This window comes from Nipponia nippon, unplaced genomic scaffold (assembly GCF_047370975.1).
Source record: "Nipponia nippon isolate SJK-2023a ecotype South Korea unplaced genomic scaffold, ASM4737097v1 scaffold_6, whole genome shotgun sequence".
NCBI lineage: Eukaryota > Metazoa > Chordata > Aves > Pelecaniformes > Threskiornithidae > Nipponia > Nipponia nippon.
In genome coordinates, this window is record NW_028262380.1 from 31,801,432 (window position 1) to 31,814,310 (window position 12,879).

Consider the following 12,879-nt stretch of genomic DNA (forward strand, 5'->3'; position numbering starts at 1 on the left):
TTTGAAGATGGATTCTTTCCTGGAGGAAATACTTGCCTCTTACAAAACATAAACACTCATGTAATAAAATTATATTCGGTGTACATGTTAGGTCTGAATATCCAATACATTTTTACTACAAAATACCACTTCTGACACATTAAAAACTAATTCAATATTTGTATAGTGACTTATGCACTGGAAATATTGGAATACTAATTTGATATCTTGGGTACATAGAGGGTTATGACTTGGGTTAATCTCACAAAAATCAGTGGTAGGACTGCTATTAATTTCATTGTGGAAAGGCTTATACTAATCAATTTCTCTGTCACTAATTTTTCTAGACTTTTTCTAAACTGGTGTAAAACTTTAGCATCCACAATATACTGAGGCAAGGAACCCCATAGCTCAGTTCTAGATTGTGTGGAGAAATGCCTCCCCCTGTATGTTTTGAACCTGTCGCCTTTATTTGATTTCCTCTCATTCTTTTATGGGAAGAGACAAGCTATTGTACATAACATCAAATGATTCTCAACACAGAGTAATCAAACATGGATAACTATTGTGCTGAGAGACCAAAAAAAGAAATGAGGTGCAAAAGTTTTCACTATCAGAAGGAATGGCAGGTATTAAATCCCTGACTGAAAAAGCCAGGAATTCACCACTTCCAAGCTAGCAGTGAATCCTACCCTAACTTTTGCGCCAGAAACACTGTCTTCTACTTGACCCATTGTTATTGTCTGATCCTGTAATAGTTAATTGAATGGCTGCTAAAAGGCATTTTTCCTACAAATGCTAGCCTGGATCTGTGCTTCAAAACCTATAGTCAGACTTAAGTTGTAAGGGTGATCTGTATAAAAAGTACAAGTCTGAGATCTTCTTTAAAAGGGTGAAAGAAATTTTAGGAAAACTAGAGACTATTCCCATGACTCTCTTTCAACTTTCCAATCATTTTCCAGCCACAAACGTCCTGATAATGATGAAATTATACCTGATAAAATTGATTAACCTGATATACACTTTAAGGTTTTGCCAGAGTGGATATATCAGTTATGAATGTGAAATAGAAGACAGACTGCCGAAGACACACTTGTGCTGATGCAAATAATGTTATTCCACTCCAAGATTCAGCATGAGCTATACCACCAAAATACGTCCTTGGCACTCTCCAAACATTCTAGAATTTCATCCCTGCTTTGAGATCCTCCCATGGTAACTGCAAGAGCAAAATCTTTCTAGTGTAGGCGTGGGCTTTGTTCTGTAAACAGGGCTCTATGTAAGTCAATTGATAGATAACAAAGTCTTGACAAAAGTCTCAGTCTTTCTTTTTCTTCCTTGCAACATGAAGAAGCATTGATTCCAGGATGACATTGTAAATTAGGCAACATGTCTGGAGGAAGCAGTGGTTTATTTTATTAATTTTTTTCTTGCCTTTTAACAGATATTTCGACTGTTCTTCTCTAATTTCAAGCCTGTATTTTGATATGTATTAAAATCCCCGGTTACTTTCCTCTTTGCCTTTCAGTTCTGCTTATAGGTGGCTACTGAAATATGATGTACCTGGCTAGCACTCTGAAATTGGTTACCAAATATCTCCTCTTCTTTTAAGCCAAAGTACAGCAGCGGGTGCAATTAAATCCACTGTAGACTGGGCTTTAAATTAATACCTACCAATTGAGCTAAAGAGGCTGTTCACTCAGAGAAGCTTTCAGATTTAGCAAACTTCTACTTACAAGCTTAGTCCAAACTCACGTGAGTGGAATGATTACCTGCAGGAATAACTGCTTGCAGATTTATAGTTCATAGGCCCTTTGGCAGTTGTGTCTTTCAGTAAACTTGGTTTTCAGTTCTTTTGTTATTTGTAATACTTATGAATTAAGCAACAATTTCATGCAGCTATCTGATTCTTTCCTAAAGTATCATGAAGGGGAGATTCACTAATAGCCAAAATCAACACAAAGGTAGATTGAAAATGGTAGTAAAGCAATTAATGAGGCAACTGACTGACTTTGCATATAAGAATTGTACACTGGTGCATTTTAAAGACCGATGGCATCTACCATATACTAGAGAATCAGCACTTGGTTTGATTGCCACTTCCTGATATATGCAAAAGCAATCTTATTTTACAAGAGTATTTGCAGGGGAGATTTGAGACAATGGCTAAACTACCACAAGGTATTTCAAAACCTTCAAGATAATGAAAAATACCTTTTGTCAGATATGGTTAGTATCTTTCAGTTTATAGACAATAAAAGATCTAGTCGCTCAGGCTGAACATACTACAAGCAGATACAGCAATTCTCTCAAGCATCACTTGCTATACCAGAAGGCATTCAGAGCACAAGTCAACAACTGTAACATAAAAAAAAAAAAACCAGTCTGAGCAACCTGTGATGCTGCAGTTAGATAGAGCCCTATCATTGTGCTGACAAGGACGGTTCCACATCAGGAAGACGCTTTGCCTCTAGGTGTGCCTAATCCAAAATGTGCTTTTGGGTGTCTCTCACCTGGGTTTTCAGCATGTCCTTAGAGGAATGTAAATAAGCATGACTTCTCATCAAACATCAAAGAGCTCTCTCTTTTCCCTAAGGATTTGTGAAAAGGAGCTTTTTATTCTAATAAGACAGGAGTTTAAAATGTGCATGTAAATACCTAAAATATATAAACAACAAAACCCTGTGCTGGCTTTGTGGAGTAAAGCCCATGTCCCAGGTGATCTCGGACTCAAACAGTTTCTTACCCTTCTGTTTTAACAGATGCAAAAAGAGAAAAGTTACCTTGCCACACTTTAAGTGCTTTAAGCTATTCATATTAAAGATGATTTAAAAATTTTCAGCTCTTTGGTTCATCTTCAACAACTCTGACACAACATAGCAGTCCAAGTCCTATTTTCAAATACGAACACAGGAGCATAATATGGTCTTACAGATGTTTTGAATGTTGTCTAGGAACCCAAAGAAGTAAAGAAGAGCTTGTTAAATTTTTCGGAAATGGCTAGATACCTTCATAATTCTGTGCCATGTGCAGATTTTACAGCCGAAAGCTAATCTTTACTGGGAATTAGTGTACAATTAGCAAGTGTCACAACAGAAAGCTTGTTTTTCACCTTCATGTACCTAAATAACTATGAAAATGTAGCCAAAAGTTAGTTTTAAAATTTGGCTCTGGGCACCTCAGTTTTTCAGAAGCTGATGCTATTTCTGGACACTGAAAAAGAAAGCCCATCACCTGATTTCCAAATCAACAGTCACATCACTACTTTGGAAACCACGGCCTAATGATTACATGTCAGTATCAATTAGGACCAAGTGAACTAGTTTATATTTCATCTGAATCAAAACAAGTCTTTACCATGAACTCAGTCCAAACAAAATTAGACTAGAAAAAACTTGATTAACTGGTTATCACCATTCTCTCTTATTCTTGTTATAGCCAAAAAAGGAAAGGAAGAACAACTTGTTCATGTTTGCTTTGATTTAAAAGCCATTTTTGGTCAGGGACTAACTCTTTTGGAATGTTTCTGGTGTCCAATACAATAAGAGACCCCAATTTGGGCTGGGTAATATCAATGCTACGGAACCGCTGTGTAACTGATAACTAACTTTATACTGAAAAGCATCTTGATTAAGATTAAATATATGATACTAGCCAGAATATACTGAGTACCAGTTTACAGTCTGTATGGTAGTGTTCTAAAATGTGAGCACATGATAATTAGTTATAATGTAATACTAAATTGAATTTCTGAAAGTAACAAATTCATAAGCCTTCTGCTGTATTTTCTGGTTTGACAACAAAGAGCTTACATATGAAACATTGTTTCCCACAATATTTTTGTTTGCAAGTTGGGATTTTACAGTCTAGAAGGGTGGATAAATAAATGATAAAAAAACTGGCCAGAGAGCAGCTCTACGGAAAAGGCCCTGGGGTCTTGGCAGACAGCGAGCTGTGCATGAGCCAGCAGTGTGCCCTGGCAGCAAAGAGAGCTGGCAGCATCCTGGGATGTATCAACAAAAGCATGGCCTGTAAATGGAGGGAAGGGATTATCCCCCCTCTGTTCAGTGCTTGTTAGACCACATCTGCAATACTGAGTCCAATTTCAGGATCGTCCCAATACAAGAAAGACATCAATAAAAGGGAGTTAGTCCAGGGGAGGGCCACCAAGCTGGTCAGGGTCTGGATCACTCGGCCTGTGAGATGAGGCTGCAAGACTTGTTCAGCCAGAAGAGATGGCTTTTGGGGTCCTACCAGCAGCTCCCCAGGACCTCATGGGAGGACAACAAGATGATGGGGCTGGGCTCTTCACATTGTGCATGTGAAGATGACAAGAGACAACAGGTGTAATCTGAAACCAGAGATGATCAGACCGGATACAAGGAAAATCATCTCATTAGATGAGACAGTACAGCAGTGGAGCAGGTAGCCTACAGAGGTTGCACAGGCTCCATCCTTGGAGCTTTTCAAGACTGGACTGGATAAAGTCCTGAGCAACGTTGTCTGACCTCAGGGCTGGTCCTGCTTGAGCAGGAGGTTGGAGAAAGGACTTGCAAAGGTCCCTGTCAAGAGAGTTATTCTGAGTTATCGTTTATTTAACTGTATTTCACTAATAGATGATGAAGTCTGTGAAGAAAGACATTCTTATAACTTATCAATCTGTGATGAAACATATTATTCATGTCAAAATATGTTTAAAAGAATTCAATGCTAATGCTTGGTTTTTTTTCTAATCACATAGTTTCTGGGATAAAAATAACTTGCCTTAACAAGGAAAGTATATATTGCTGTAAAAACACATTGGATTGGCCAGAAAAAGGACAGCTGAAAGATTTAGCATGATGGCCAGCAGCAGTAATCACTCAGCTGGCACTATGTACATCTTTATTCCTATCAGGAAAATATCTTGATTAGAATGATGTAATTCTATTACAGAACTAAAGAAAAGACAACAAACCAACAAAGAAATCAAAATTCAATTGCTCATTACAGGAATATAAGTCACTGAGGCATTGCTTGTTTTCTCTACAGTGAATACTGACATTTGAATATTTGTTGAGGAAAATATTTAAAATTGTTGCCACAATTAACACAGTTGTCAAAAAATCTAGAAAAAGATCATAGCTACAAAAGCATTAAAGTGCGTGACATGGACAAATGCAATGTAAAAATAATGGCCTATCCTTATTATTGGCCTAAAATAATTCAGTAAGCTTTTCTAAGTATCTTAAAGATCAAAATAGATGAGACTGTATTACAGAAATTAATAAAATTAAATGCCTTTGAAGATAACAAGAGCATATTTTGATTTAAAAAGCTCTTCCAAAGTAGTATAAAAGTAGGTCCTTACTGATGGCTCATACTAATGCAGGTAGAATAAGAAAAGAGAGGATGGCTAAATATTTAAGAATTCAATGCACAAGAGGTTCTTTTAGTTCTCAAATACTTCAGATATACTTTTTGTGCAATGATTTCATGGAATTTGTTTTAGCCTTCCAGAAAACACGTTTGCCTGTTCAGGCATGGGACCTGAACATTTGTGTCCTTCTTCAATGGTATAAAGCCTTCTTGATTGCTGGATTCCCCTCAGAGCACATTCACACTATCTAGCCCTATCCTTCACTTTTTAAGACTCGAGAAAGTAATATATAACAGACAATCATGAGGAGTTTTAGGGGCTGTCCTGCTTCCAGTGCATTTAGCATGGTTTTAAGTGGACTTTCAGAGGAAAGCTGCAGTCCCAGGATCTACTGTTTCCTCCAAAACCTAAATAAAATGGCCACAGCACATTAAGATTAACGAGACTTTGGCTTTGCACAGTGCTACGTGCATTTTAAAGTTTATGTGTTTATATCCACATGCATACAGTGAATACGGTGTGACTTTTAAAAGTGAAGTAATTTATTCAGAAAAACAATTACAGCAGTGTGCAGTTAATAAGCTACTAAAAATCAAATACCAAAAATCATGACATCAGCTATTTTACTGCATTTAGAAAAAATAAAGAAAACCCAACAACTAGACATCATCAGGAATCTTAGCATGACATGTCAGCTTTTGGTATCTATTGGCATCACAAGCCTTTTTTCTAGTAATGAAATAAATGACAGCAGAAAAAAAATATATCTATTAACATCTATTAGTGTTTGGCAAACATCCATGCATATCTGGCAGAGTTTCTGTAACTGTTTTTCAGTATGACAGATTGAAATGTGAGGGCTCACCTGACTTTTTTATTTAGAAAGCAAACACTCAGCTAAAACAAATTTTATGACTGTTGCAACATCAACAGTAAAAGAAAGATTACCTAGCTAGGAACTGGTACTTCATACTAAGGTCTCACAAAAACACTAATAAGACTGTTCTACTAAAACCAGATAAAATACTTACAAAAAGGAACAATTAATAATTCATTTTGCCTAGTTTATTCTAGAATACTGGCTAGAGATATTGTAAAGCAGCCAGAAAACTAGTAACTGTGCCAAGTAACTTGTATTTCTCTCCAGTTTTTGTAGAAACTGATACCCTGTAGCCAGTCAGATTAATTTTTTTAATGTTTGCTCTAGGTTCAAAATAAGTTATGTAGGGATGAACCTTTAAAGACTTTATGAAAATAGAGCATCCAGTGGGTACTGCTCATAGAAAGAATTGATTTCTCTAGATATAGAATTTTTGTAAAATTTTCTTTTTTTCCTTTTTGGTTAGAGCTGAAGTTAAATTAAATGAAATTAAAAGAGCTCTACCTAGTGTGCCAAGCAGTATGTCTTTTATGTGCCTTGTTTAACGACAGTGAACCTGTCACTACTGGATTTTCAAGGTCCTCTGCTGCGAGTTCTCACAGGCGGGCCTGACCTGCCTTGCCATCACTCCATCACCTCCTGTTCCGCAGCTCATCTCACCATGGGGCCGAGCACCAAGTGTCCTCTGCTGCCTGACACTGACAATTAGAGTCTGTGAGAGGAAATACCCTGCCGTTAAGGTCCCTTTTATCATCTGTATATTTGTCTTCCTTGTGAATCAAAGGCAACCAAGGAAATTAACACCAAAGGACATTGAGTCTGTACTTTATTAAATAGTGTCTTTATCAGAAATCTAGATGAGATGCAGAAAAAAAAAAAAGAGACTTATTCACTGCTAGGCCCGTATTGTAGTACTAACACCAGGGAGATTTCAAGCACATTACATTGGCCAGAGATCCAATGAAGCTGCTGTCTTCGACTGTGCTTAATACTTTATCGTCTTGTTTGCTTGGGGATCACCAAAACACAGATGAGAAATGGGCTATCAAATCTGTTCTACTCCATGTCAAAGACTGACACTTTTATTTGTGCTGAAGTAGACCTCTCTAACGTACTACTTGGAGAGAGTACTGAGATTTACCCAAAGAGGTTGTGCACTTTTTCCATAGTATATCTTTAAAGCAAGAGGGAATATTTTGGTAGAATCATGAAAGCTCTTAAAAGCATATTCACTTGCTCTTCTGCTAGGGAATTTTTACTGCTACAGATGAGTAGTGTCACTTGCTTTTTTATATCAAGTCATATGTTCTGTGTTTTTTAATTGATCCAAGTTTGTACTTAATAACTAAAATTTAGTACTCAATGACTTAAAAAAACCCTTATTTCATTTTTAGAGCAGCAACTCTTCTAAATGTGTGCTCAACCAAAATACCTGTTTTATGCACAGGAAAAATTTATTTATTATAATGCTGAACATTATGGACCAATGGTGTTAATATTTATTTAGGGCTAGACTAAACCTTCTGCCCTGTTTATGTGATAGCACATAGTTTCACCACCTCAAGAGAAATAAGCTGTGCTAGTCCCTGACCAGATGTGGATATTCACTCTACCCCTCCTGCTGGCTCTGTTGTAGCAATGTTTCTGAGTCACAAACAGAGTTCATTATTCCCTACAAATATTTGAGGATAAATTGGGAAATCATGAAGTAGGTCCACAAAGAGACTTAGGCAATACTTCTAATATTGACTTATAGTCATTTCACCTTTGTTTTGGGAACACTGCTCCAGAAACTGAAGTTAGCCCTGAATTAGGAACCTCACAGTGGATTCATTGTACTGAATATTGGTATCTATGTTAGGAGCCATCTTGACTGTACAGTTAGTGGAGAATTAACTAGTGCCATTCATGAAGTCTTGGGTGTGATTCACATCAGCAAACCAAATGCTGACATATAGCCAGGTGAACCAAAGGTTCCTGTGTTGATTATTTTTAGACTATAAATGAAGCCAGCACCACGAACTCTGACACAGACACCTTCATTACTGACAGGTGAGAAGAACCTTCCATCCCTCAGATTTCTTCATAGTTCATGGACAGAATTTTAGAATAAAAATCACAACAGTCAGCAAGGTAGATAAAGACATAGGAATAATACATAAATTACTCAAAAGAAAGATGGATGCATCTGAAAAAAACAGTCTTTTGAAGATAGTTGCTGGCCTGCATTCCTGATTTAGGTGCCGATAGTTCCAGCCCTGAGTCATCTCTTGGCTTCAGCCATCTTTTTCCCTGACTGTGCATGTTGCTTGATCTTAACTTCTACCTTAAAAAAGTTCTTTTGAAAGATTTCTTTTTTTCACCATTGCCAGAAATGTCAACAATATTGAGACTTCTTAAAAATGCATTTATCAGAAATAGCTGATGCCACAGTACATCATTTGCCATGCCCTAATTCACACAACTTGAAGCAATAGTGTATACAGTTAGGTATGACTGATGTTCTCCTCAATACACTGATCATTTATAGATTTTTGCCAAAGGGACTCTGCAATTACATGTTTTAGTGCACTTTCCACTGTAAAAAAAAATTAACTGGTTATGGAACTCTTGAGTTATTAATTGACAAAAGTAGCAATGTTTTCAGATTATGTTTGGCCTTGCTCTAAATATAAAAATAGTGTGTGTGTGTTGTTTGCTTTTTTTTTTTTTTGAAGTACTCCATCTGAAAGTTTGTATTTGATGTAGTCAAAATTTACTGCGTGTTGGAAAATATACAAAATTGAGAAAATATTTAATTTCAAGGATTAACAACTCCTATAAACATAATCAGTAATGTGTGAACTTCTAAGCTGCTTAAGCAGCTTGGTCTATTTAAGGATCTAAATGTTTGGTTGCCTATAGGAAAAACATTTGGAAGTATCAAAGTATCTAGAGTCTGCAGAATAGAAAGTCTTGAAAAACAGGTTTTTATTTATGTATATAGAATTTCTGAATCAGAAACATTGAAATAACAGCCTTTCTACTTTCTTGTATTTCTCATTCCAGTCCCAGATGATTCCAAGTAATATTAAGTAGGAAAGAGGCAGCTACAAGAAATTATTACTTCAGATTTTCAAAATGAGAAAAGACATTTGACTAGAGATTTTGAGTGCATTTTTAATCCAATTTTAATTTTGATACAATGCTGTCCAATCTCTTTACCTACTGTGTTATTAGCATTGTCAATAGTAAAATAAACAACTCCTTTTTGTTCTGTAATATTTTGTAATATATTTTAGTCTGTTTGTAATAACATAAACTAGGAAGTGTTAGATTGTTGGTATTTCCAAATAAATATCAAAATTAGTAATTGTTTTGTTCTCTTACAGCAGACATACAAATATGCTATATTCTTTTCTGAAGGCTTTCACACCTTACTTATGGCTTTGTCATTCATGGGTCTTATGCAATATCATTTATCTTGTGAAATGTAAACAGCAATGATCGAGCAACGGCTAGTTACATTGCAAAACATGAGACCTGAATGTCTGAATCAAGATCCAATATAATTTGAAAAAAATAGCACTAACTCCCCCTAGAACCAAGTGACTTCAGTTGACAGGACCGATTTAAATAATCATCTCCCTAATGCATGCTTAATATTTCCAAAAAACCATCATAACCTCGTGAGCTCCTGAGTTGCAAAGAGTTAAACAAAAGCCAAAAGGTTAAAAGGCAACCACACTTCCATTCACATTCTAGCTTGTGCTCATGTACATGGAAACATCAGCAAACTAACTCCACATGGCATGAAATTCCACCTAATATTTGTAATATTAAATATAATGCTGTCCACAAAAAAACATAACACTGAAGTCTGGTCAGGAAGAAGCAAGAAAGAGACAGATTCATATGCATATGTACAGGTTATAAAGTGTATGTAAAAAATACATTTATTTCGTACCATCATTAACACTGACATGATAGGCAGTTTTGACACTACAGAAGTAAGCACAGAGCTTTGAGTTTTATTTCTGATTTTACAAGCTGTTAGCTTGTAAAACACTTGTTGCAGCTCTATTCCTCTAAAATAAAACTGGGGTCATTACATCTCTATGCACTGAAGATTTTTTTAATGACTTTCATATAGCTTTTTTTCAGATACCATACCATCTTGTATGGTACATAACTGCTAAAGATGTACAAGAACCTATAACGTTGCATGGCTGCTTGACAAACTATTTGAGATTAGCTGCAAAGAGTAGGGCCGGTTTGCATGTTTGGACATAATTTAAAGGATGTGGCCAAATATGAACTGCCTCAGAAAAAGAAATATCAAATAATACCACCTGCAAAATCTGTAAAGAAAATGCTTATTAAATATGAGTCACAATTTGGCATTTATGAACTTCAACAGCTAAAATAGCAACATCCTGACCAGACAGCTCCATAGCTTTTACAGTACTGATTAGCACTGTGGTTTTTCTCTCAGAAACTTTTTTTTAACTTATTCCTCTCCCTTAATAAGCAAAAGAAAAGAAATAATCCAAACCAGGATAATGCAAGAAAACGTCACCAACAAAAATCAGACATAAATCAGAATGCCAGTGGCATTTGGATATTTTGAGGTATTTTTCAAGCTATATTTGAAATACCGTAGCAAACTATCAATTAAAACAAATGACGAAGAAACCAACAGAGATTCTAGGATATCTATAGTGTTAAAAGTGGAGTGTTACCTAGTGTTTATCACAACAATACACTCATTTGACAGTGTCTAGCAGACAATCACTAATAGATTTCACATACCAACACCAAAGTACTTATACTGTTCAGAGAACATATATAACAGAAAAGAACAGAAAAACAACCTTTCAATAGTCTGGAAGTACTTAGCCAAAATAAAAATTATTACCTTCAGTGAAATACTCCAGATAACTGAAATTTCCTGCCATACTTAAAGACAAACAGTAAAGTTCACACTAAGTCATCAGATTCCGTTGACTTGAACAAACTCATTGACATCCATGTTTGTTAATCAAGACATCAAATAAATCAAAATAGATTTTAACACCAAGTAACAAGTTAGTATCTAGAGGAAGACTGACATGTAAGGGGCAGCTGCAATTCAACTGGGTACTTTGCAGGACAGTTTCAAACATCTTTATTAGTGTCACACAGAAAGCTGGACTGCTTTTCAGAAAGAGAAAATATCCTATTCAGGAAACAATGAATAACCTTTACACAGACATTTGTCAGGTCTGTAACTCTACACATTTGAAACCCCACAGTTGAAGCCTGTCTTTTGTCACTTAGTTAAGTAACACTGTATTCCACAAAATAAATACAAAGAAATGAGAAAACACGTAAATATTTACTCACCAGCCTTCTCCTTCTCTGAAATAATTGGCATAGCCTGAAAGAAAAAAAAAATGATACTACTATTAAAAAAATAAGAATGTTAGGGAAACATTATAAAATCTTAAAGTAGATTTTATGAGTGTCCAGAAGGTCTGGAAAGAACTGAGGTCTCACTGTGTTAAGCGCTCTGGAGAGAAACATACAGTTCCCATTTGAGTGGCTTATAATCTGTTATGAAATTACTGTTAAAAAAAAGGACTAGGAGAGAAGGGAGGAGATGGAGTTAATAAAATATTCCAATGATCACATTTTGAAATAATCATCCTAGAATACATGCCCACGAAATTCCACTGGGAAATTACTAAATAATTCTGAAGGAGTGAAGACAAAAACTACGTGGCTGAAGATGAGATTAAAATGCCAAATCTTTCTTCTGCAAAACTCAAGTAGAGTTCTGCCATTGACTCCATATAGTTAGGACTTGGGCTCAAATGTATGTTTTTCTATAACATACCAATTTCTTACTTTTTATATAATTCTTCAGAGACAAGTAATAGAAGTTTTTTCATATTGGCTGTAATTGGTTTTGGACTTGGAATATTGTTTTCTTGCAATGGATGTAAAAATCTTTCATATTATGCTTTTCTTTTAGACTAATGCAGAAGGACTTTCTGCATGTGTTTTTCCTAAAATAAGTAGGTTATAGATTGAATGAATAGTAAAATGGAATTTATATGGCACACATATAAACAGAATTAAAAAATGTGCAGATATGATAAAGATAAGAAAGGCTGGATGAGAAATCCAGATTGTGTATGCAATGTATGCAGAACTGCCATGTGAGTTAAGGTATCAATTTTACATCCCTTTCACTCATGTCAGTCTAGCCTTTGTTCAGCAGATTTTCGTTCTGCATATTTCACAGAAAAAGGGAGAGAAGAGTGATGGACAAAAATCACAAACCAGCCAGTTTCAGACTTTATATAGAGTTCCTAAAACAGACTTTCAAAATTTCATTTCAGGATTTGATTTGTCCTGCTATATAAAATAGTATTTTATAGCTTTTCCTGGATGATATTTTGTACAGAATTTCAAACAGAACATGTGTTAAACAATATATTTTAATAAATACCTTGCGGATTGGTAATAACCATAAGAATCCTTTTGTGATTCTTTCTGTTTCACCTGTACTCTGCCTAGTTAAATATCTGTTGCTTGATTTCGACATTCAAAAATGTTGTACCATCAGACTAATATTATTCAAAGTAACAGCATCCCCTTGCTTGAAAAGCATTTCCCTTGCTTTGTACAAACATGT

The 12,879-nt window shown here is 35.6% G+C and overlaps 1 protein-coding gene across 1 annotated transcript in view; it reads right to left on the reverse strand.

Annotated features, from left to right (window-relative positions):
* Positions 1-12,879, reverse strand: part of DLC1 (DLC1 Rho GTPase activating protein) — a 234,092-nt gene that overhangs the window by 125,307 nt on the left and 95,906 nt on the right. The window contains exon 5 of the mRNA XM_009474256.2: positions 11,583-11,616. Coding sequence (XP_009472531.1) covers positions 11,583-11,616 — 34 coding nt within the window. The remainder of the gene's footprint in view (positions 1-11,582; positions 11,617-12,879) is intronic.